This window comes from Mytilus trossulus, chromosome 3 (genome assembly GCF_036588685.1).
Source record: "Mytilus trossulus isolate FHL-02 chromosome 3, PNRI_Mtr1.1.1.hap1, whole genome shotgun sequence".
NCBI lineage: Eukaryota > Metazoa > Mollusca > Bivalvia > Mytilida > Mytilidae > Mytilus > Mytilus trossulus.
The window spans coordinates 79,474,087-79,501,608 of record NC_086375.1 but is presented as its reverse complement, the minus strand read 5'-3'; the positions used below and the strand labels follow the sequence as shown (position 1 = coordinate 79,501,608).

Below are 27,522 nucleotides of genomic sequence, written 5' to 3'. Positions count from 1 at the left end.
ATATTCAGATAAATGAGGATTTAGAATGAATAATTGTGGTATGATAGTCAAAATATGGTAAAAGTTCAATAAATCCCATAAAATAGTCCTGACACAGTATAATATGGTCAACTACATATTTGATGCCATATTATCCAACCAAGTATGAGAGCTTTGTATAATACTGTCTCGGAGAAGCTGAGTTCACAAAAGGTATCACAATTTTAAAACAAATGATCAAAATCCCATAACTTGTGAACATGGTCTGAATCGAAATAGGGTGTCATAAAGTCAACTACACATGCATCAAGTATGAGAACTTTTACAACAGCCCAAGGAGTTCAAAAAATGTTGTTGTTGCAATAAATTTTTGTACTTGTATAATTGCTAAATTCCAACAACGCTCATAATTGGCTTTACCATATCCCCAAGGCACATCAGAAACTTGCTTTGAAGGAGAGGTTAGTACAAAAATATGATTGAAGATGTGATAAGATTGCCAATAAAAGACAAGTATCCATATGAGTTCATATAAAGTGGATGTAATCAATTATATAGGCCACCTTACAGCCAAGGTCCCCTTCATATATACATGTACACCTTACAGCCAAGGTCCCCTTCATATATACATGTACACCTTACAGCCAAGGTCCCCTTCATATATACATGTACATTTTACATTCATTCTATACAACAAATATAGTTGACCTAGTCCTTTTTCATATTACCGAAATTTTGACAAAAGATTTTTATTCCAACAAGGTTACCTTCTCTGTGGTAGAACATTCTGGTAATCAGTCACACAGGAGCAGCGTAAATACGTAGATTCAAGATTTTAATCAGCAAAACTTTAAGGGAAAGTTAACTGTTTAAATGCTTCTATACATAACTAAATCATGGGAAAATAGTAAATTTCCCCCTACCTTGCATCAATCATATATTTCATTTTACTTTTTTTGGCAACTTGTGATTGACAGAGTACCAGGATGTCCTACCAAAGAATAGGTAACCTGATGAATAATTGTAGAACTCCGAGTCAAAAGTCGGTAATCTGAAAATGGTATCTTGTTTCATATTTCAGTTGTATCTGAAAAGTATATCTAACCAAGAAAAATGAATATTAACCAAGGAACCATGAAAATCAATTGGAAATATAAACAAAATCATTCTATAGGGGCCAGCTGAAGGACGCCTCCGGGTGCGGGAATTTCTCGCTACATTGAAGACCTGTTGGTGACCTTCTGCTGTTGTGGTTTTTTTTTTTTATTTTGGTCGGGTTGTTGTCTCTTTGACACATTCCCCATTTCCATTCTCAATTTTATACACCTTATTAACTTGACCTATTGATCATATTTAAAAAAGCACACACTCATAAAATTCTATCATATTTGTATCAAAAATAAAACCATGAGGTATTGGTCAGATGAACCATATTAGATTGACCTAACAATCGTTTCATTCATATAAGATGGTCATCTATAAAACATAGCTTTTTCACAAAGTACAGTTAAATTTGGATTGATTGCCCTATGATCAACCTCCAACATGGAAGGTCAGGTTTTTCTGTCCATATTTTTTTTTCTTTAGACCAATGTGTTCTCTGACCTGACAAGCTCAAGATTTTTTCCATAATCTTAAGACTTTTTTCCTTTTTTGAGTCATCCACAAGGCAGTGGAACTATTTGAATTTGGAAACGTTTCGGCATCAGGGACAAAAAATTCATACATTTAAAAACAAATAGCCTACGGCCAACTTGATGATTTGTAGAAGAATCTGTTGAAGTTTTCTAATTGAATTCTCTCAAGTTGTTTTTATATTATTACTGATTAACAAAGTGAAGACAACACAAACACTGACACAATTACTGTTAAAATAGAAAAAGCGTTAAGGGTTTTTTTAATGGCAAAAAATGTGACTAATTGAGTGTTGCAATAATACAAACTTTGATTCGGATATGTTATACCTAAATCTGTATGCAGATTATCCTAATATTCCAACAATTAGTCTAAAAATTAAGAATGGAAATGTGACAAAGAGACAACAACCTGACTAAACAACAGAAAACAGTTCAAGCCCTACAATGGGTCTTCAACAAAGCAAGGAAATCCTGACACCAAGAGACTATACAAAATCCAGAGGTTCTTGACCTATCAGCTTATTTTTTCCATTCTTCAAACATTACTAAATAATGCATAGAGCAATTTCAGTAATTCCTATGTATCAAATCAGCTGGATACTGTCCGACCACACAGCTACATCTCTTAATTTTTTTCTTTGTGTAAAGGCATTTATGTGAATATATTATAATCAATATTATCTGTCATACATTTTAATCTATTTCAATATAATTCATTCAAAAATACAGTAATAAATTAAGAAATCTTGCAGTAACATCAACAACACAAATTGTACTAGCTTGTATGTGTAATCTAAATACCTGACCACATGATTTTTAAATTTGTGAAATGTAATATAGACATATACTTTCAAACTGTGACATATTTGTCCTTACTGTATCTGCTTTAATGTTTTGTATAAATCCACATTAATGTTTTGTATAAATCCACATTAATGTTTTGTATAAATCCACATTAATGTTCATCCAAATAATGAATATAAATTCATCAATAAATAGCACTTTTTTTAACAACATTCTATAAATGACACTATCATCTCAATCTCATTTCTTTTTAAAGAAATTAGTCATTGCTGCTTGCTTTCTACCTCCTGCTGATGGTGGGGATTTTTTCTTTGGTGAGGCTTTCTTTTTCTGTAAAAAGAAGAAACAAATTTTTTGTAGGCAACTACCAAGCCAATCATAAACAACCCTTTTTTTAAGGGAAAATATGCAATAGCATAAAGTTTTTGCTTTGTTCATCATAATAAATGGTAAATGGATATGATAGAAAAATAAACCAACATAATTTGTTTTTAAATCTAAAATATTGCATTGTATTGACTTTGTGATTCCAAAAAGTGCACAACATGTTTTTAGTTTAAGTATATTCACAAGATTATATATATACATGGACTCATTTCAAATTGTCCATTATGAGGGATTCAAGATGTCATTTTGTTTTATTGTTCTGTAAGTTCTTTTCTCTGCTTTATTTTCCTCAAAGTAACATCTTATACAACCTTAAACAACTGTTAAATAACTTTCTGGTGTGGTGCCTTAAACCTGATTCATCATATTGTTATCCCATGAAAAAAACTTTGTACAAGGTCTATTAAAAGTCTTCTGATCCATCAGTTGTTTTGTTAATTTACTTTCCTGTTTTGCCAGTAATTTAGATTTTTTATGACTTCCAAGTAAACTTTGATTTCACTTGAGTTTTTAATCTATTGAACTACCTGTGGTGACTTTGTGGTTTTTTCTTGAGGTTTCTTTGGAGGAGGTGGTGCCTCTGTCTCTGATGCATCTGTTGATACTTCTTCCCAAACCTTCTCTGTCACTGTTAAAATATAAATTTAATTTATATATGTAGGTTAGCATACATGGTTATATTCTTTTAAATTAATTTTACTCAAGTAACTAAAAAATTGCCATGTGAGTATTTGCAATCAGTTGTCTTACAGATGAGAAATAATGTATAGCCGATCTTAAAAATAACTTTTGTGGTACAATTCTTTATTAAATTTTTCCAGACAAAGCATAAATTATCCTGTGTCCTACAAGAGATTTTTTTTGCCTTATTTTTCAGTATGTCCAATAAATCAATTAACTACCATTTTTTTCTTCTAAAGATCTATATCTTGTTTTATTTACCCATGTATCCTTCATCATCCATAAAGGTTTTAGGGACTTGTTTTCTCCTCCTTTTTCTCTTTTTCTCTCCATTATTTGTGTAGGTTGTTTTCTCTGGTGAATGTTTTTCAGGACTTTCTTTCTCTGCTTCCTTAGGAACAGGGGACTCTGGAGCAGGTGATGGTTCTCTAACAGGACTAGGTATAGGACTTTCGTAATCCATTTCTGTAATTGTTTAAAGTTATTATAAGCAAATACTTTTAATTATTAACTCACATTAAAAATTGGGAGATGTGGTATGATTGGCAATGAGACAATTATCCATAAAGACTAAATGATATATAAATTAAGAATTACAGGTCGACACAGTCTTCATAAATGAGCTACACTAATATATTATCGCAACTACAAAAGGCCCAGTAAATCAAATCAAATCAAATCATTTTATTGGTGTAAAATCCAAATATTGGATTGTTACCAGGACAATATGAAACTAGAGGCTCCAAAGAGCCTGTGTCGCTCACCTTGGTCTATGTGAATATTAAACAAAGGACGCATTTGAATTCATGACAAAATTGTGTTTTGGTGATGGTGATGTGTTTGTATATCTTACTTTACTGAACATTATTGCTGCTTACAATCATTATATCTATATTGAACTTGGCCTAAGAGCTTCAGTGGAAAATGTTAGTTAAAATTTACAAATTTTATGAAAATTGTTAAAAATTGACTATAAAGGGCAATAACTCCTTATGGGGTCAATTGACCATTTAGGTCATGTTGACTTATTTTCAGGTCTTACTTTGCTGTACATTGTTTCCCTTTACAGTTTATCTCTATCTATAATAATATTCAAGATAATAACAAAAAACAGCAAAATTTCCTTAAAATGACTAATTCAGGGGCAGCAACCTAACAGCAGTTTGTCCAATCCATCTGAAAATTTCATGGCAAATAGATCTTGACCTGATTAACAATTTTACTCCCTGTTAGATTTGCTCTAAATGCTTTGGTTTTTGAGTTATAAGCAAAAAACTGCATTTTACCCCTATGTTCTATTTTTAGCCATGGCGGCCATCTTTGTTGGTTGGCCGGGTCACGCCACACAATTTTTAAACTAGATACCCCAATGATGATTGCAGCCAAGTTTGTTTAAATTTGGCCTGGTAGTTTCAGAGCAGAAGATTTTTGTAAAAGATTACCAAGATTTACGAAAAATGGTTAAAAATTGACTATAAAGGACAATTACTCCTAAAGTGGTCAACTGACCATTTTGGTTATGTTGACTTATTTGTAGATCTTACTTTGCTGAACATTATTGCTGTTTACAGTTTATCTCTATCTTTAATAATATTCAAGATAATAACAAAAAACAGCAAAATTTCCCTAAAATTACCAATTCAGGGGCAGCAACCCAACAACAGGTTGTCCGATTCATCTGAAAATTTCAGGGCAGTTAGATCTTGACCTGATGAGCATTTTTACCCCACGTCAGATTTGCTCTAAATGCTTTGGTTTTTGAGTTATAAGCCAAAAACTGCATTTTACACCTATGTTCTATTTTTAGCCGTGGCGGCCATCTTGGTTGGTTGGCAGGGTCACGCCACACAATTTTTAAACTAGATACCCCAATGATGATTATGGCAAAGTTTGGATTAATTTGGCCCAGCAGTTTCAGAGGAGAAGATTTTTGTAAAAGTTAACGACGCCGGACGACGGAAGACGCCGGACGCCAAGTGATGAGAAAAGCTCACTTGGCCCTTCGGCCAGGTGAGCTAAAAATGTAAAACAATCCAAAAGGTAAAACCAAATATCTTTTTTTTAATAAATTCATAGCCACATTTACATAGGCGTAGTACAGTCCATGTTCAGCTATCAGAGGCCAAACAAATTATATGGCTCAAATAAATGAATGAACAAACAAAAACAAATACAACTATACCTTCTATTTCACTTATGACTAAAGAAATATGCAACTATCTAAAATAGATCAAGTTTTAATTTTGAATGTGGTACACATGCAGTTTTGAATAAATACCTCCGAGTGCAGGAATTTCTCTCTACATTGAAGACCTGTTGGTGACCTTCTGCTGTTATTTTTAATATGGTCGGGTTGTTGTCTCTTTGACACATTCCCCATTTCCATTCTCAATTTTATTATAAAATAAACAAGTTTTATATACCTTCCTCACTACTGCTGTCTATTAACACAGCTTTTATTCTTCTTCTTTTCTTTTGACTATCATCATCTAATAAAGAAAAGAAAAAACAATACGATATATATCTCATTGGCTTTATCATTTAATTCCACCTTATGTAATAATGCTGCATTTTGATTGGATGAGAGACATGGTATTTTTCACCAATTTCTATGTATTGAGTTTTTCTTTTCTCTGTCGGGGTATTTGCCATTAGGGAATTCCATGTGCAGGGGTATTTGCTACCAAATACCACGGTAGATGGGGAATACCATGTCTAAAGATAACCCAATGAATTATTTCTATTCTTAAAGGACAAATTTATGGTCATTCTTAATAAACGGTTCCAAATAAAATATTTAGGATAAAAAACATCATTTCACTAAAAGATTAAGAGTGAATGACCTAAACAATTCCGCAAACCTGTACTTTTAATGACGTCATAAATAAAACTCAACATAAACGCATTGTCAACTAGTCAAATTTACACTAGAATCCGCCTATATTTACGCTTCACTCAAACTGATGAACTAAGTGTAGTAGTCAGCCAAGAATCAGCTTATCATATATACGGTCAGTGACTGTACATCAAAAATGATCAGAAATGATTATAAGGCCAATGCAATTTAACTGCGCAAATAGCACAGCTACAGTATATATACAAAAATATACATTCAAGTAGAAACTCCATATGATACCGGATTACAATAAACTTTCTGGGGTTAAGAGGGATACAAAGAACTTTCGGTGGAATTAAACAATTATATCATGCTTCCTACAAGTTGCCAAAAATACCTGTTTCGAGGTAACGGCTCTGGAAATTTGTACCTCTCAACCGGTATTTTCAGCAAATACCCCTTATTAGCATGATATTTTGTATATAATTATGAATAAGGCAAGAGTCTAATTTTCTGGTTGAAAAATTAAAAGTGCACGGATGCTTATGCAACAGGGTATCTAAATTTCAAGTTATATTATGAGTACTTTTTACATCAATTTCGAAAACCTGAAATAAATCATATTTTATATATGTAGTCTATCATAAAAACTCCTCAATAAATATCCTTTATTATACCTGATATTTGATTATTAAAATTTCAGTCGGACTCAATTACATGCAATTTCGGATTATTTACTTGTACAAATCATAAACAAAAATCGCTTTATTATTGCTTTTCCAATGTTTTTGCAGGTCATGACCTGAATTTACCAGGAACCAAGAGGTGTAGACCTGTTGTTTAAATAATAACTTTGATATATTTATATCTTACCCGAGTCTTGTCCAGATTTGGATCTTTTACCTTTCCCTTTATCAGAAGCTTTCCTAAAAAAATATACAAATATATATATATATATTCCTTGTGATATAAGCTATCTTAAACTACTGATTTAAAGTTTTAACTAGAAATAGGGACGAAATGAGAGTGTTATGGAACCTTCTCCTTTCATGAATTCAATGAAAGCATGACTGGCTGCTGAAAAGCTGGATCCATTATAATCAAACATACTATTTTTCAGGGAGGTCTAACAACATCAAATATTCAGACATTTCTCAACCATTTTGGCATAGCAACTGTAGTTAGGTCTTGTCACTTTTTGTGGAAAGACGTTTTTTTTTCTTCTGATTTTTGTTTTCTCTTCTGCTGTCTAAGATGCTTTTTTGTTTTACAACATACATTGACATATAGAATAGATGTTTGGCCAATGATGAACCTACTCCTTTGTTTATTCAAGTAACAACGGAAGTTCAATCCGACATATATTCGGCCTGTCTTTTCGTTTAATTGAAAAGTACATAATGTTTAAATAAACAATACAGCTCACTTCTGTACGATTGTAAGTTCACAGTTTAACACCTGACTAATTGATTATCCTGAAAATCCATATTGTATAAACAAATATGTTTTTATTGTATATTGATCATTTGAAATTAATTAAACAAACCAGTTTTGACAGGTAATAATTGATGTATTTGAGAGTATTGGGACTGCATCATAAGACCGGAATTCAGAATACACAGGGTCCGCGGTTTACAAAGGGTATTTTAACAAAGACTTTGAAGTGGAAAAAATGGGACTTTAATTTTCAGCCAGAATGGACAGGAAACCGGTTCATTCATGGTTCCGGTTTACTCAGACTATATAAAAATAAGGAGATAAGGCATGAAATCAAAGTGCTGGATAGCACCTGTGGAAAGTTTGCAACTGTAGCTGCGTATTATTCCAAAAAGGTTATAGATGTGTATTATTTCAAATAAGTATTTCATCACAGCTTTGGTGGTTTAAACTAAACCATTGTCTCGTAAGAAATTATCAAAAATCACTTTTTTTATGTTTACCATAAAAAGTTCATGATTGCAACCTTAAACTGTCATGACTGTAGATCTAAAATAATGAAAATATGCATGCAGAAAGCTCTGTTAATTTCTTTAAGTACCCATGCCATGTCAACTTCAAGGGCCTGTGAATTAGTATTTTTCTATTGGTTTAGGTCCTTCATAATTGTTTTTAGCAAATTAACACGTTAGTTTTTTTTGTTTGCATTGTTCCACATGTTTCATATAGGGGCCTTTTAAAGCTTTCTACATGTATATGGTACAAACATTTCTCATTATTGACGACCTTTATTGTGGCCTATAGTTATAAATACTTTTTCATTCTTTGAACTCTTTTGGATAGCATTGGTTCTTTGCAAAAAAATACTGTATCCTTACTTATAAATAAGCCAGTTACAGTAACTTAAATCAATACAACTGTAAAGAAGGTGAATTTATATTAAAGGCTTTTATCAAAAATAAGGAACATGTCCATGGGACGCAAATGATGCCCTCGCTAGCATTAACTTTATAAACTCAAGAACTGTAAATGTGACACAACCAAAGTTTTTACTTGATCTGAATTATGGGTTAATAAACATTGGGTATTCATTCTAATTATACAGTATTGCGCAATAGATTTGAAAGATCTTGACATTTGTATTGTGTCAAAAACCTATATGTTATGTCAAAAATTTGATCGCAATCAAAATTCAGAGCTGTATCAAGCTTGAATGTTGTGTCCATACTTGTCCCAACTGTTCAGGGTTCGACTTCTGCGGTCGTATAAAACTGTGCCCTACCAAGCATCTGGTTCCATTAGTAATGTATTGTAATAAACGACTATAACTCGGTACTTTGCGTTGTGATACTTTTATGCTCATAATCTAATATCGAAGGCGCCCATACAAAGGTACAAAGTAACATCATAAACATAAGACGTAAATACCGGAAACATAACGTTAACGTTTGCATTATATTCTCAACATACTGGGGGGCCGCAAAAGTATATCTTTGTATAAAATTCAAAAATTTCTTTAAATGTCCATAATTGAAACGAAAAAATATGATGGGCAATTACAGTCTCTTGAAATCACTATGATAAAATAAAAAAATTAACAGTCTCTACAACGATTTGAAAATCGGTCATCCATAGGCGGTGTTCTTCTGGTATCAACTTTATTTGTCTATCTGCTGTATTTGGTAGCTCCTCTTCGTTCATCTCTAGCGGATAAAGTTTGACCATCGTTTCCAACAAATAATTCTTCGATACTTGCTTTTTTCCACCGAGTTCGTGTTTTTCTTCCATAAACTTGCACAGTATCTCAGACACGGGTGTTGATTTTATTGTCCCTGCTCTTTCTATGAAAGACTCTAATGTTGTCAGTTCTCTGTTTTGTAACAATAATTATTGGTAAGGTCTTGTGATAATGTTTCCAAGGCGATTTCGATACGTATCTATTTTCATGTAATTTGTCTGGTGTTTTTTGGTACATGTTTTCTTCATCATGTTGTGTGTAGACTTCTAGTGACTCTTCCGGTTTGTGATTTGTCAAAATGATGAACAATCCAACGGCTCCAGATCCCGATTTTCGATTCACATCTGGTAATGTCGGACCAGACAACAGATAACCTAGTTTAGATTTAACAGCTGTGGGACCTATCCCTCTAATAACGGTATCTTCTATAAAATTCCAGTAAAAATCAGCTCCTATCAGTAAATATTCTAAAATTGCTTTCGTTCGTGATCGGGTGTGCTAATCTTAATCCTTTAAGATGTTTACAATCTCGGGTTTTATTTGCACTATAATTTGTGATCAGATTTGCTATAGTAGGAACTACTAAAACTTCAATTGGTATTTTCTCTCCTTCTATTGGCTCAACGTATATAATTGCTTTCGGTAAGTATTGAACTTTAGTGCTTGTATTTCCAAATGTCGAAAGATTAATTACTTCGGTACCTTCTGTCTTAATATCTAGTTTTGAAGCCAATTCCTTGGTCATGAAAGAACGCTGTGCTCCTTCATCGAATAATATATTCGCGTTCCTTCCTTGATGTTCACTCCAAACCGGTGCTACGGCCGTTTTCAATATCACGCTTGAACGGGATTGTATCGTGGACGAATGGAAACTTGTGGCAGTGGCAACACTTTCATTGTTGACTACAGTGTGTACCGACGTTTCATATCTATTTACATTTGACGGTTTATCGAAGTACGATCTATCGGTATGTTGGGTACATATACTAGTATGGTGATTCTTGTTACAGAATCTGCAACGAAATTGAGATCTACATTCATTTGCAAGGTGCGCTCCCAAGCAATTAAAGCATAATCTCTGGTGTTTGATAATTATTATCTGGTGTTCATAATCTGGAACTTTTAAGCATTTTGCGGGGTCGTGCATATCGTTGCAATAAATACATGGTTTCTGACGAATATTTGTGCTTTGGCGGTATTTTAATCTATCTTGTGTTCGCGGGTAATCTCTCGTATCGGTGCTTGTCAATAATGACGATATAGACGGTAAATTTTCATTAACTTCATCGGTTTCAAATCTATCTTGTATTTTTGCATGTAATCTCTATTATTGGCGATAGTCAAAAATGACGCTGTAGACGGTAAGGTGTCAATAAATACATCGGTGTGTTTCATTCCGGCTTCTAAAATTGTAATTTCTTTCAATATTCCGTGTCGTATTTGGTTTAATTCCCAATTATTGGTTCCGTTTTACCTGGCTAAATTTTGTCTTACAGCTGACGGTAGCTTATTCAAGATGATTGGGATGAGCAGTGCGCCGTATGAATCTCCCGATCTGCCTAACGATTCTAGGCCTCTTATATATGCTTCTTGTTTGTCGTAATAATTACGGAGGCTGATAAGGTTGTATTGTGGTGCGGGAAGGGCTAACAGGGCTTGCATGTAGGCATTCGTGATTTTGTAGGCTGACCAAAACGTTCTTTTAACAATTTTATAGCCTCCGTATAATTATTATTTGTGAGAGGTAGTCCATCAATACATCGAGCGGCTTCATTACTAAGTTGCGATTTCAAATATGTGAATTTCTGTATGTCGGTAAGTGTGGGATTATAGTGTACAGATGATTCGAACGAGTCCCAAAAAGTTTGCCACATGAGTGTTTCTCCTGTAAATGTAGGTAAGGTGAGTTTCGGAAGTTGGTGATTTTGCGTAACGTTGGGCGAAACATGGTACATTTGTTGTTGAACAGAGCTGTACGTATTTTCTACTTAACTATGCTGATTTGTATTTTCCGTTGATTGATTACTCAGATTAGGTAAGGTGGTAATAATTGAAGTTGGCGAATTTGAGTATTTTTTACGAATGTGTCTAATTTTAGTATTCAGAAAGAATTTATACTCATCTGTCTGTAGTATTTCATCCTCAACATCCTCATCTTTTGTTAAATTAAGAATTTCTTCATCCAAAGCACTAATAATCTTCTGTTTTTGCGAAAGTGTTTCTAATAATTCTGTACTTTCTTCTATCTCCAAATCCTGCTATTCTTCCGATTTTCTCAAAAGTCTTGTTACAGCACTTTTATGGCCTGCTCTCACCGCTTTCAGTTTACTTTCCATGGCGTCACGGCACCACCATGTATTGTAATAAACGACTAAAACTCGGTACTTTGCGTTGTGATACTTTTATGCTCATAATCTAATATCGAAGGCGCCCATACAAAGGTACAAAGTAACGTCATAAACATAAGATGTAAATACGGGAAACATAAGATGTAAATACGGGAAACATGTATTATATTCTCAACAAGTAACAAGGCAAAACCCTAAAGCAGTAAAAATAAATCCACCAAAATTCAAACTGGTTCAGTGTTTGTGGTAATGAGAATTGTGTTTTAGTTTCATAACATTTGGTTAAGACAAACTAAAGTAAGAGAACAAAAACTAATTTTGGGATATACGGAGGTACTTATAAGTAAGGGAATAATGTACATACTATCAGAAGAACAATGATAAAACTCAATAGGGTGGGAGCATAACAACAGCAGTATGACCACAGGAATAAAAACTTTATATACGCTGGATTCATAAATTTTTTGTTGTAAGCCATTCGTTTTATATATAATTGTAATCATGGCCTCTGTGTTTGGATGACAAAGCAATTGAATTTCTATTTAAATAGGGCATGCAATGCACATGTTTGTCTGTAATCTATATAAATTTTGAGGTGAAAATGCAGCCATTTTAGCCAAAGGGTACACATCATCATAATTTCATGAACCTTAATCATTTCTACAGCACTTGTCTTCATACCCTGAGCTATTGTAAGAAGTAGTTGCTGACTCGGTTGCTTTTAATATGGATGCTATCTGATACAAATTTGCGATAATACACCAGAGGTGGTATGATGTAAATTATTGAAAAAAGACTGAAGAAGAATTGACGTTGGGTCAATGTTTTTGTGCTGTCAGTTTGATCCACTTGAGCATGCTGAACGAGTGAAGGCCCTTATATCCACATTGTAATGTATTTAAATAACGGAATTAACAGTTTTCAAATGATTTTTGGCATCAAAACCTTTCGATCGATGTTTAGACAAAAACAATGCATTCAAAAATATTTTTTTTCATGAAAGCCGGTACCGTATTTACCTGTACATTACTGAGACATTAGACTTATAATTATCGAGTATTTTATATTCTATCACCTGTGTTTTGTTAAACAAACCATTATCACTTGTCAATTATCCGACGGCTTGGTCAAAATGTCAAGACTCTGTCAACTTGTTCTCGCATTTTAATCAGTCATTCCCGATTTTTTCAATACTCTCGGGCTTTTACCACGTTAAAGTACGTACATAGTAAACAGGTAAAAGAAGAGTGGAAAATGTTCATTCATGAAATTTTTCTGAATGAAACTGACGCAATCTGGCGTAGATTTCTTGTGATTTTCTCATCAGCGTATGGCAGATCCGCAAAGTAGTGATGAGATACTCATTTTTAAAATGAAGTTAAATTCATGTTACTCAAAATTTTAAAAGAACCTTCCAACAGAGACATATAATACATATAATGTATTATATGTCTCTGCTTCCAAGAATCAGAATTCAAACACTAGTACTAGTACTTAATTATCTCAGAGCAGAATAAATTGCGATAATCTGTCACCAGAAGTTTGAAGCTGACGGCTATGGAAAGTAGCAATAGCAAGCTATAGCAAACTTTCCAAAAAATGAATCAATCCAATTAACCAGGCTCCTGAATTTGGCAGGGTTAAACATGCTTGTGAGTGTGTATTCAAAATGTGTCTTACTACATACCTTTTTGCTGGTGAGGGCTCCTTTTTTATTGTTTCTTTTTTAACTTCTGGCTCAGATTTCACAATATTATCTTTTTTTACTGGTTCTGGTGGCTTCTCATTAGCTTTTGCTGTAAGATACATTGTTGGAAAAATAAATATCTGACTTTATATTGTAAGGAAGAATTAAATATCTGACTGTATATTGTTAGGTAAAATTAAATATCTTACTGTATATTGTTAGGTAAAATTAAATATCTGACTGTATATTGTTAGGTAAAGTTAAATATCTGACTGTATATTGTTAGGTAAAATTAAATACCTGACTGTATATTGTTAGGTAAAATTAAATATCTGACTGTATATTGTTAGGTAAAATTAAATATCTGACTGTATATTGTTAGGTAAAATTAAATATCTGACTGTATATTGTTAGGTAAAATTAAATATCTGACTGTATATTGTTAGGTAAAATTAAATAAAGAAAATATTGCTAACCTGTATATTTTGCATGAACATTTAAATCTCAAAGGGTATCAGCTGTATTTCATATATTAAAGATAAAATTTTATCTGAAATTTATATATATTTACTAGGAAATGAATGTCGTATTTTTAACTCAGTACTTTAGTAAGGAAGAAACAATGTTTACGCGTATAGTAACAAATGCCAACCATAATCAATGGAGTCATAAATGCCATAGAGAGAATTAAATTTGAAACCTACATATGGTGGAAAACATCTTTTGTGGTAAGATTATAATTCATATCAAAATATGTATGGACCAGTCTCAAAATGAGGCAGTTTTTGCAGGGATTATATTTGATGTAAATACATGTTTGTTAATAAAAGCCAAATTATTTCTGTTACATATAAGATAGACTAATGTCATGTAGACCTCTGAAGATTTACATACAATACTTTCTGATTTTTTTTCATTAAAAAAGAAAAAGGTCACCTACTAAAATTCCCATTTTGACAGCAGTTTACCAAACATTTGATTTTCTTCATTTCATCATTTATAGGTTTTCAGTTTCTAGTTTCTATGTTTTTTTTATGTTATAAATACCTGTCTGTTTGGAAAAGAATGCCATGACTCCTCCTTTTTTGTTTGATGATTCCTAAATAAAAAAATACAAAACCTTACAATAGCAAAGTACAATATTTAGAAACCATAGACATCTAACAGTAGGAATTTTACTGTTCATAATCTTAGTGAAAATGAATCTGAAATTCATGTTGACTTGTTTTATGTAATTCCACTTAGAATTTTTTTGTAATTTTTCCTATAATTATTGCTTTTTTTTGTACCTTAGCTTTTAGGGTCAAAGAGATCATATGAAATTGTAAAGGGCAAATAATTTAAAACTATTAAAGAAGCTTGAAAATTATTTCAATAAATCTGTATTTGACAGTAGGAAAATGAATATTCAAGTTATTCTGTGAGTCTTATATTACAATTAAGAAGTTGGTTATGTTCTATTTCTTAAATTTAACCACTAAAAAGGATTGTATACTGAACGACTTTAGAAACACTCATTTTGTTGATTTTTTTTACCAAATCTTGTTTGATTTTCTTACAACTACTTTGCATGCTTATCATACTTCTTTCTTCGTACAAAAAATCAAAATCTGACTTACCTGTGCTTATTGAACATACCGAATTTTTGAAGTCGCACGAATTTCTTAAAGCGAATTTTTGGACCCATGAAATATTGTTTCAGTTGTTTTGCTTTGTGAAACAGTTCTTTCAATCCTTGCCTCACTTAAACCAGTTTTAAAATGTTGCCTCTCCAATTTGCCATGACTGAGAAACAAAAAACTGATTTACCCCTTAAGAATACTACAAACATTAAAACATAAAACGTGCTGCAACCATACTGTATGACTTTAAAACTCGTCTAACTGTCCTTCCGACAAAGATACAAGTAGGCAAGATTTGTTGCTGACCATCAATGAACAGATAAACGTTTAGTGACAATGAAACGTCAACAGAATTTGATTACGCAACGTCATTTGCCAGACATGTTTACGGCCGCAACGTCAACTGCGTATCAAATTGCCGAGTGCCATTGAGTACAGATTCATGCCATTAATGTTTCCCATCAACTGAATTGTCAAAAAATCGACTGAAGGAAAACCTTAAAAATTCCAACCGCATAATTGTCAAAACCAAATAATAGGTTGAACAGATGCAAAACCAGAAGGTGTAAAACATAACCCAAAACATGTCAGACAGAATTTGTTGACCTTTCTGACAATTATTTTGGCGTTTGTAACATGCAGTCATCGCTTTTGACGGGGACACATTCATTCAAAAATAACACAAAAATAATCTTGTGTTGCGTTTCTAAAGCCGGTCAGTATATAACTGACACATAATGGAATTTTCAAACACTTTTAAAATGGCAAAAATGGCAAAAAAACATTGAGAAGTATAGGAAATGTGATACTCCTGATGTTTCTTGTAGAGGTTTATGAGGTATTCATATCATCAACGCCCTTAAGTTTCAAAACATTTTTCTCTTGAAGTTACAGAGGAGGAGACTTTTGAAAATTTGTCAATCAGAAGCTGAAGTTGTCTCTATGGGTCATGTTTTACATCTAACCAAAACCAGATGTGGATAGTTTGAAGAAGACATTCAACATATCATTCCTCACTGGTTAAACATTTTTAAAAATGAAATGTTAAATATGTATGGATACCAGGTGCCAATGGATAGCAAAAGCTTACCAGCTTACCTTTTAGGAAAAGTGAGCTAAAATTTGCTGATTAAGAAGAAATCACTTTTCGCTGATAAAAATATCGCTACTATTTTAATACCTTTGTATTCTTTTTACTGTCTTTGGTGTGTTCTTCTTTCACCTCCTTTGTATCTTTCTCAGGTGACTTAGTTTTATTCTTTGTATCTTTCTCAGGTGATTTTGTTTTATTATCAGGCTTTTTTGCTTGATTAGCAAACATTCCTGCAATTCCTCCTTTTTTCTGAGGTTTCTCTGCTGGTTTTTGAGAGACATTACTATTTTCTCCATTCTGTTTTGTTTTTTGAGAGACATGACCATTTTCTCCATTCTGCTTTGAAGTACCGTTAACCTGCAATTATGAAAACCATTTAAAAACTTCCTTTGTCAATACCATACAGCAGTTGATATTCTCAATATTGAACTTGACCTCAATTTTGTCATCAATAAAAACATATTATTTCAAAATCATTGGTTAAATGCTTCATCAGTTATGTCATGGAATCTGTTACTTAAAGTTAATCATCAAAACTCTTATTGTTCGATGACCATGAAAATTAGGTCAGGTGGCCCATGTCAACCATTGTACTTGATGTTAATTATATAAATTGAGAGGCACTCAAAATAGTTTTATGTTGTATGTATGCATGTATTCAGGCTTTGAATGAAATGAATTTCAACAAATAAAAGGCTTTTAGGTTAAATGATAAAAGTGGCAAATTAGTTGTGTTTGTGTTGCTTAGTCTTTAGTTTTCTAAATAATATTTTGTTGACTTTTTTGTCATTAGGTTGTTTTTCATTTTTTTTCACTCCTTACATATGACCACACAAAATTTCAATACCCACATTACATTAGATCATTACCTGTTTTGATTTGGTAGGTTCAGTTTTGTACATTACATTAGACCATTACCTGTTTTGATGTGGTGGGTTCAGTTTTGTACATTACATTAGACCATTACCTGTTTTGATGTGGTTGGTTCGGTTTTGTTACATTACATTAGACCATAACCTGTTTTGATGTGGTTGGTTCAGTTTTGTTACATTACATTATACCATTACCTGTTTTGATGTGGTGGGTTCAGTTTTGTTACATTACATTAGACCATTACCTGTTTTGATGTGGTAGGTTCAGTTTTGTACATTACATTAGACCATTACCTGTTTTGATGTGGTGGGTTCAGTTTTGTACATTACATTAGATCATTACCAGTTTTGATGTGCTAGGTTCAGTTTTGTACATTACATTAGACCATTACCTGTTTTGATGTGGTTGGTTCGGTTTTGTTACATTACATAAGACCATTACCTGTTTTGATGTGGTGGGTTCAGTTTTGTTACATTACATTAGACCATTACCTGTTTTGGTGTGGGAGGTTCAGTTTTGTACATTACATTAGACCATTACCTGTTTTGATGTGGTGGGTTCAGTTTTGTACATTACATTAGACCATTACCTGTTTTGATGTGGTGGGTTCAGTTTTGTTACATTACATTAGACCATTACCTATTTTGATGTGGTAGGTTCAGTTTTGTACATTACATTAGACCATTACCTGTTTTGATGTGGTAGGTTCAGTTTTGTACATTACATTAGACCATTACCTATTTTGATGTGGTAGGTTCAGTTTTGTACATTACATTAGACTATTACCTGTTTTGATGTGATGGGTTCAGTTTTGTACATTACATTAGACCATTACCTGTTTTGATGTGGTAGGTTCAGTTTTGTACATTACATTAGACCATTACCTGTTTTGATGTGATAGGTTCAGTTTTGTACATTACATTAGACCATTACCTGTTTTGATGTGGTAGGTTCAGTTTTGTTACATTACATTAGACCATTACCTGTTTTGATGTGTTAGGTTCAGTTTTGTACATTACATTAGACCATTACCTGTTTTGATGTGGTAGGTTCAGTTTTGTACATTACATTAGACCATTACCTGTTTTGATGTGTTAGGTTCAGTTTTGTACATTACATTAGACCATTACCTGTTTTGATGTGCTAGGTTCAGTTTTGTACATTACATTAGACCATTACCTGTTTTGATGTGGTGGGTTCAGTTTTGTTACATTACATTAGACCATTACCTGTTTTGATGTGGTAGGTTCAGTTTTGTACATTACATTAGACCATTACCTGTTTTGATGTGGTAGGTTCAGTTTTGTACATTACATTAGACCATTACCTGTTTTGATGTGGTGGGTTCAGTTTTGTTACTTACATTAGACTATTACCTGTTTTGATGTGGTGGGTTCAGTTTTGTACATTACATTAGACCATTACCTGTTTTGATGTGGTCGGTTCAGTTTTGTACATTACATTAGACCATTACCTATTTTGATGTGGTAGGTTCAGTTTTGTACATTACATTAGACCATTACCTGTTTTGATGTGGTGGGTTCAGTTTTGTACATTACATTAGACCATTACCTGTTTTGATGTGGTGGGTTCAGTTTTGTTACATTACATTAGACCATTACCTGTTTTGATGTGGTGGGTTCAGTTTTGTTACATTACATTAGACCATTACCTGTTTTGATGTGGGAGGTTCAGTTTTGTACATTACATAAGACCATTACCTGTTTTGATGTGGTGGGTTCAGTTTTGTTACATTACATTAGACCATTACCTGTTTTGATGTGGGAGGTTCAGTTTTGTACATTACATAAGACCATTACCTGTTTTGATGTGGGAGGTTCAGTTTTGTACATTACATTAGACCATTACCTGTTTTGATGTGGTAGATTCAGGTTTGTACATTACATTAGACCATTACCTGTTTTGATGTGGTAGGTTCAGTTTTGTACATTACATTAGACCATTACCTGTTTTGATGTGGTAGGTTCAGTTTTGTACATTACATTAGATCATTACCTGTTTTGATGTGGTGGGTTCAGTTTTGTACATTACATTAGACCATTACCTGTTTTGATGTGGTAGGTTCAGTTTTGTACATTACATTAGACTATTACCTGTTTTGATGTGATAGGTTCAGTTTTGTACATTACATTAGACTATTACCTGTTTTGATGTGATAGGTTCAGTTTTGTACATTACATTAGACCATTACCTGTTTTGATGTGGTAGGTTCAGTTTTGTACATTACATTAGACCATTACCTGTTTTGATGTGGTAGGTTCAGTTTTGTACATTACATTAGACCATTACCTGTTTTGATGTGGTAGATTCAGTTTTGTACATTACATTAGACCATTACCTGTTTTGATGTGGTAGGTTCAGTTTTGTACATTACATTACACTATTACCTGTTTTGATGTGGTTGGTTCAGTTTTGTACATTACATTAGACCATTACTTGTTTTGATGTGGTAGGTTCAGTTTTGTACATTACATTAGACTATTACCTGTTTTGATGTGGTAGATTCAGTTTTGTACATTACATTAGACCATTACCTGTTTTGATGTGGTAGGTTCAGTTTTGTACATTACATTAGACCATTACCTGTTTTGATGTGTTAGGTTCAGTTTTGTACATTACATTAGACCATTACCTGTTTTGATGTGGTAGGTTCAGTTTTGTTACATTACATTAGACCATTACCTGTTTTGATGTGATAGGTTCAGTTTTGTACATTACATTAGACCATTACCTGTTTTGATATGGTAGATTCAATTTTGTACATTACATTATATCATTACCAGTTTTGATATGGTAGATTCAATTTTGTACATTACATTATACAATACAATATTTTTATTTTCCAAATTAAAGGGCCCATTAAGAGCATAACATTAATTACAACATGACATAAACATTACAGAGTGATTAAAGAAACATAAAATAATAATTCAAATGCATGAAGAAAGTATCAGTGGTCAAGGGGAGATAATTTTGATATATTTTAGAGTATTTTACTAATTTTCTGATTTTCTTAGTTGCAAGCCTTTATCGAGGTATGCGCATAAAAGAGATAAAAATCTGCTATCTTCATTAATCATGATCCATGAAAAAAGATCATTTCTATTTAAACTTTCTAAACTGGGGTATTTTTTGATATAATCAGTGATATCTCTTCTGAGGTTATTGTAAATAGGGCATTCCAGAAGAAAGTGCATTTCATTTTCAATACAATTTGAATTACAATATAAACATATCCTCTCATGTCGAGGTAATATTTCATATTTATTACATTAGACCATTACCTGTTTTGATGTGGTAGGTTCAGTTTTGTACATTACATTAGATCATTACCTGTTTTGATGTGGTAGATTCAGGTTTGTACATTACATTAGACCATTACCTGTTTTGATGTGCTATGTTCAGTTTTGTACATTACATTAGACCATTACCTGTTCTGATGTGGTGGGTTCAGTTTTGTTACATTACATTAGACCATTACCTGTTTTGATGTGGTGGGTTCAGTTTTGTTACATTACATTAGACCATTACCTGTTTTTGATGTGGTGGGTTCAGTTTTGTACATTACATTAGATCATTACCAGTTTTGATGTGCTAGGTTCAGTTTTGTACATTACATTAGACCATTACCTGTTTTGATGTGGTAGATTCAGGTTTGTACATTACATTAGACCATTACCTGTTTTGATGTGGTAGGTTCAGTTTTGTACATTACATTAGACTATTACCTGTTTTGATGTGGTGGGTTCAGTTTTGTACATTACATTAGACCATTACCTGTTTTGATGTGGTAGATTCAGTTTTGTTACATTACATTAGACTATTACCTGTTTTGATGTGGTGGGTTCAGTTTTGTACATTACATTAGACCATTACCTGTTTTGATGTGGTAGATTCAGTTTTGTACATTACATTAGACCATTACCTGTTTTGATGTGGTAGATTCAGTTTTGTTACATTACATTAGATCATTACCTGTTTTGATGTGGTAGATTCAGTTTTGTACATTACATTAGACCATTACCTGTTTTGATGTGGTGGGTTCAGTTTTGTTACATTACATTAGACCATTACCTGTTTTGATGTGGTAGGTTCAGTTTTGTACATTACATTAGACTATTACCTGTTTTGATGTGGGAGGTTCAGTTTTGTACCTTACATTAGACCATTACCTGTTTTGATGTGGTAGGTTCAGTTTTGTATGTTACATTATACCATTACCTGTTTTGATGTGGTGGGTTCAGTTTTGTATCTTTTCTGTGATTCAACCTCTGCATCTGATCTAAGTTTTGCTTTTGGATATTTTATTGCGCTAAATCTGAAATAAACATCAAATTTTAGTAACAATAATAATATAAAGTTCACCATAAAACATGCATCATATAACTGTTTTTATTACTTCTGCAGAATCTAAAAACATTTCTCTTAAAAACCTTAAATATTAAGAAAAGACTTGCAAGCATTCATTTAAATTCTTAATAATCATTTCCAAAATGCTTTTGAATAGGGAATTGTAGTTAACAATAAATGTGTTATCATTTCATGCTAAAACATAATTGTTTTCATCTGTTAGAAAAAATTCTAACTTCTAATATTTTGTAATGTTCTTATAAGTTAGGTGTTACTATGTTCTTACTTGAATATATCTGTATTTGTTGTACTATCTTTATGTAAAGAGTCGTAGTCAGCTAGGTACAATTTGTTATCATCCTGAAAGATAAATATCATAAGATCAAATTAACACAGGCTTGACGCTTTCCCCTGTCTGACTTTCAGTATGGCCACTTATATTGGCTGAAATGAAATCAAATAGAACCACGAAAAAAAACCTCTGGAGTTGACAAGTCTTTAATCTTACTCCTTAATTCAACATATTCAGAGAAGACCAACAGATATCAATATATAGTCTTCAGTTAGAACCAGTATGGCATCCTAAGAACAATTTCTCCAAAATATTATTCTCTACATTGTATCATACTAAGTAACTTTTATTACTTTTGTGTATCAGTAGGTATCTCCTATATTAAATGAACATTGACAATGAAACCAGTCTTAACTGAAAATTCTTAGTGGAAGGTTTTATTATTTACCTTGACCTTGGATCTACCGACACTGTAGATATGTGAACTTGTAACCACAGATAATGTGGATTTAAATGCCTCTATATTTTCCTCAGGAACAACCATACATTTTACTGTCTGAAATTAATACTATTTTTTAAGTTGAAGTCTGATACTACTACATGACTATACAATTATTTTTCCAATAGTTATTTCATTAAGCAATATGTATACACATCATTATTGAGTATCTTAACTTTCCAGCTTTCATGAATTTGTTGATATATAGATTATGGGTAATATTAAAACTAATCATGGAAAAAAATATGCTTCACACTTCTATTATGTCTCAAATGACCTATAATTCTCTTTAGCTTCAGTTAGTTACTGTGGTCAACATTTTGGAGGGATTGTTCTTCTTATTTGACTTACCAAATGAAACATGCGATACAGACTAGACTAATAAGAGATCCTTATTATTACATAGATCTACATATTAATTCATTATAAGGCTAACTTTCAACGTCTACACATACTAGCATAGAAAATTATAGTTATTATCATGATTATCAACAAGAAGATATGTCTCCTTATTAAATCAATCTATTAAATTAAATAGCAACATCATAAAATGTCAACACTTCAAACAATGACTGATAAAATGAAATTCTATGATAATTCTCTCCAAAAATCTGAATGATAGGAAATTTAAACTGACCCCTTAACCACCGAAAAAGGGACACATTGGTATTGTAAGGTGAATAATTCATGTACTAATATACTAGTTGTATGCTGTTGATCCGCTATTACTTACCTTAACTCCGACAACAGGATGTGACAAGCCAGCAACGAAATATGTCACAAACAGATGGTCATTGTCTTTGTTGTTTCTCTGATGTTGAACAAAAGAATATAACATCCTGTGCAAAGCAAACATATGATTTGTTACGTTTGTAAACATTGAATACCACAATTATAAATTATTTATCATATGAGTCATAAAAGTAGAAAGCTACATTTGCTTTCAACAAATTGTGGTATATTTTCAAGTTTAAATTGATTTTAAATTTCATTTCAGAATTTAGTATTGCACAATACTAGCTTGTAATAAAATAACTTTTGATCATTTATATTATGCTTTTTTTCAGCATGTGGCATCAACTACAATGTACATACAATGTCTTTTTTTTGTTGCAAACTACTCATTAATTAGAATACTTACTGTTTCGCTTTATTCACATGAACTTGTAATTCTAAACTTAACTTCTTGAATGTAACCTGAAATAAAACAAGAAAACAATCTTCAGTCCTTCTTGTTACCATTGCCCCGAAAAGGTCTTTCAGTCTTGATTACATTAGTCATACCTGGAGTCCGATGACTCCGATCAGTCTTTTTAAAGTTGTTTCTATTTCAGAAAAAAAGACCTGTGACAGTCTTCTACATATTATTGAAAAAAATCATAAATGTAAGTTATAATTTCAATATTTTACAAAGTACAGTACAGGTAGGGACTTATTTTTATGGAAGCCTTAATCCGTCTAGATGTCAGACTGGTCGGACAGTTGTCCCAGAGTAATAAACACCTGCTGTGCAATATCCAAGTGGAAGGTCGTAAATCAATCTGTACCAGCTTGATTAGAATTAAATTTTACCTGTACAGATATAATTGTATTTATGGAGATTAGATAAATGTAAATATTGTTTTGTATTCAAAGAGAAAGAATTGAAATTAAAATTAAATATAAGAATTTAAATTAAAAATTAAATATAAGAATTTAAATTAAAAATTAAATATTTAGAATTAAAATTAAAATTAAATATCATGAATGTGGAATTTTTTTTTTTATAATTTGAAAATGAAATAAAGACGACTTTTTACAATATATTGTGTTGCCAATTATTTAATAGTTTTGTGCCAATAAAATATTTTGTATTTGCATTTGAATTTGTAAACCGTAAATATTTCATCTAATTCAAAATAATAAGCCTAATAACAACCAAGACTGTTTTCAATCGAAGTTTAAATCAAATTGTTGAGACATCAATCCCATAAATTATACGAGTTTTCATTGATGGTTATATTATTTCCCCCTTTTAACGTCCTGTTCCTTTATATGTTATTATTAGAAACACAATTTTAAGTATAAGGCCAACATATCGTATTTATAAAATATGTAAAGGCATTGTGAATAAAGTTATTTTCCTTTTGATACAACTTTCCCCGTCGAGCCTCTACATCAATTCACACCTGTCAATCATTTCTCGCAAGTAAAACATTTTGGTAAGACAGATCACAAGTCAAACAATTGGTTTCTTTAAATACAATATTTATAACGCCGTGATCATATTTCGATTCCTATTTTTTATTTAACAAAAAATTGTTGACAATCGAGATATTGCCTTTCTATTTTCATGTCTCAGTCGACTCTTTTATGAAAATCGCCGGTGTTTTTATTATAAATATATTTTACGAATCGATACACGAAAATCAAAATTTAACCTTATATAGTTTATTGAATAAATGCACATTTATACCCCAATGGGGTTGAAGGCTTATCGTTCTATTCATGATCAGCTGTCTTTACTTTTTCGTCGTACTTCTAGTCATTCTATAGCTCGCGCAGTCCGTAAGAATTTTTAAATCGATGTTGTCCGAAGTTTAAAGGAGTTCTCCAAAGTAGAATATTTAAATGGGAATCCGGGAAATGACTGATAAAAATAAAACAAAAAATAGTTAAAGAAGACTAAATCTTGTTTTGATTTTACATGTATGTAAATCGATTAAATTTCTATTCTGGTCATTCGATCAAGAGCCTCAAAACTAACGCACAATACTGTCAATCATTCCACATCAAATTTAATCATGAATGGATTTTCCCACGGTCGTTCAGTATTAAGGTCACCTGAGTTTACTGTTACGACATTTCCCGCCATATAAGAATCTCGTGCAGTGGACAAAATCGATCTTTAACATCTTTTATTAGCATTCAATAATATTGTGAGTGGAGTCAAGTTAAAGTTCAACCACGTGCACACGCCGTTGATCACTAATATGTTTATCATGGAATTATCTTTTCACGGCAAATTTTTCAAAACAAATTGCTGTTAAAAATATATTACATACAAGTTTCCTTTTTTACATGGTTGTGCATAAATTAATATTACGCAATTAATTTAAGTTCGGGATTTCGGGATTAACACTTTCGGGATCTGGGAATTCTTTTTTTCGCGATGTCGGGATTTTGATTTATTTAAATTCGGGACCTTGGGACTTCGTGTTTTTAAGCTCGGGATTTCGAGATCCGGACCCTATTTACCCCCTACCCCCAAATGCAGATCAATTATATACATTTAGCATAATGAACAAACACGGAAATCTTAAAATAAACTTATGTCCGGGAAGAATGAATATCTTCTTCTAGTGTTATTATTTGCGTTATATTTTATTGATACATCTCCAACTTTGAAGTTTCGGACAATAAATTGTTTACAGTAAAAAGTAAAAACTACAAAGAATCAGCAAGCTACTAAATAATATACAAGTATTGCTCACTGTAATTATTTTTTATATCTTGGAACTGACCCAACACAGACTGAAAATTAAATACATATTATAGAAATATTTTGCATGTGGCCGCGTCAAACTAACCATGGAGACAGCATTCTGCTAATGGATTTACGAGTAAAACAAAAATAGCCGTAAGCTTCCAGAAATAGAATACATGTAAAAATATTTATGTTTGAAATTTTATGCAAACAAATAAGAAACAGATACACAAAAAAACAAAAAATAAACAACAAAGAACATAGAACAAAAATAATTTTGAGGAACAAATTAGAAAATAAATAGCAGTTGAAATATAAAAACCATAATTAGAAAAATAGGCTATTTTTATTAAAACAAAGTTTTCTCCAGTACTTCACCTGTAAAACTATTTTATGTCAAAAACGATGTAATCAATAAAGTGACCGAGAGGTTAAAATTACAGGTAACCTGATTCTGAAATCAGTGAACTGTAATTCTAGCAGCACGGATTAAGATGAAAGGACAAATATATTGCCAATCACACCTGGATTTGTTGATTAATGACCATACTACCTACCATAAAAATGTCCGATTATTCATATCAGACTAGACGGATTAAGACATCCATAAAAATAAGTCCCTACCCGTACTGTACGGTACTACCAGATCCATACATCAATATCATAGATCCATACTTTTTATCAGTACTGATAGTGGTCATCAAGGTATGCCTATTATTGATTTAGTATCCCATTTCCATCACATATTGTGAATTAGCATGTAATTAATGATTAAAAAGTAAAATAATTCAAAGTCAGGCGTTTTACATTTCAAATTGATTATCTGGTTCCCAAAATATTATTTGCTTTCATCATAAATGGGGTCTCATTGGTGGGGTCTGATCCCGGATCCTGCTTCTTGTTGCCATAATATGAAATGTAATTTCCTGTGTCCCAGCAGACTTCCCTACCGGTTTTCATGCTTAATTATTCCACTTACACATGTCCAAAAAAATGTCTAATCCTGTGTCACACTTCCAAATGAGACCCACCATAAATGAGAGGGGGGTAGGAGGGGTCCTGATCCCGAAATCCCAGGCTTATAAACATGAAATCCCGAAATCCCTGGCTTAAAAATACTAAATCCTGAGGTCAGTTAAGCAACAACATTTAATAACTTTGTAACTAAGAACATTATATAGACCAACAAGTCGCGATCGGTAACAACAAACGAGGGGTCATAGTTCCCTACAGTAACTTTCGGCACACCAAATAGCATGACTGACCAGTACATATACTCTATCTTTATGTATACTGCTGTAGATTGGAACCATCTAGAGGACTGGGTAGTGTGTGCACTACAACCGAGGAGTTTAAATCGGCACTCTTCAGCAAGTGCGACTAAATTATGCACAGACCAACCCGTCACACAGTAGAGGAAAGGAATTTGTGTCGTACCCATCCATATATAGAAGTGGGAAATACAGACACAAATACAGAACTTGTCTGAAAAGGGCCAAAATCATGAAAATGGCATAAATAATAGATTTTGGAAATGAAGTCCTTTACTTGACTTTCTACCTATCTGATGTTAATTTTAATTCGCTACTAGTTGAGACAAATATACAAACACATACTATTTGATTTTCATCATTAACCCACTCGTCTAAGTTATCCAAATACATTTCGTCAATAGTGCCCATTTTGCTGAGTATTTACTTTCGTTTTCCCGCAAAATCAGTGTCAGATAAGTGCTTGACTTTCGGTTAATTCGTAAAAATAAACTCGTAGTA

At 32.4% G+C, this 27,522-nt stretch overlaps 1 protein-coding gene across 2 annotated transcripts; it reads right to left on the bottom strand.

Annotated features, from left to right (window-relative positions):
• Nucleotides 1-2,293: 2,293 nt before the first annotated feature.
• On the bottom strand, nt 2,294-27,481 carry LOC134712558 (DNA polymerase delta subunit 3-like). Of its 2 annotated transcripts, XR_010106293.1 has the most exons (15): nt 27,367-27,481; nt 23,426-23,481; nt 23,018-23,123; nt 22,234-22,341; nt 21,780-21,853; nt 21,365-21,461; nt 16,337-16,606; nt 14,582-14,633; nt 13,535-13,643; nt 7,198-7,250; nt 5,912-5,977; nt 3,750-3,953; nt 3,335-3,435; nt 2,580-2,750; nt 2,294-2,533 (listed from the first exon to the last, which is right to left on the bottom strand). XR_010106293.1 is itself a non-coding variant. In XM_063574243.1 (14 exons), the coding sequence occupies exons 1-14, from the start codon at nt 27,430-27,432 to the stop codon at nt 2,661-2,663; spliced, it is 1,452 nt and encodes a 483-aa protein (XP_063430313.1). In that variant the 5' UTR covers nt 27,433-27,481; the 3' UTR covers nt 2,294-2,660. The 2 variants fall into 2 exon arrangements, 1 of the variants encoding a protein (XP_063430313.1); XM_063574243.1 differs by having other exon boundaries at nt 2,294-2,750.
• Between the last annotated feature and the right edge of the window lie 41 nt (nt 27,482-27,522).

Coding starts and splice junctions, on each gene's coding strand:
- LOC134712558 (XM_063574243.1), bottom strand. CDS start 27,432: ATGGGCACTATTGACGAAATGTATTTGGATAACTTAGACGAGTGGGTT. Junction 14,634..16,336: donor ACAGTAAAAAGAATACAAAG/GTATTAAAATAG, acceptor TTTTTTATTTAG/GAATCATCAAACAAAAAAGG. Junction 5,978..7,197: donor CAAATCTGGACAAGACTCGG/GTAAGATATAAA, acceptor TTTCTTTATTAG/ATGATGATAGTCAAAAGAAA.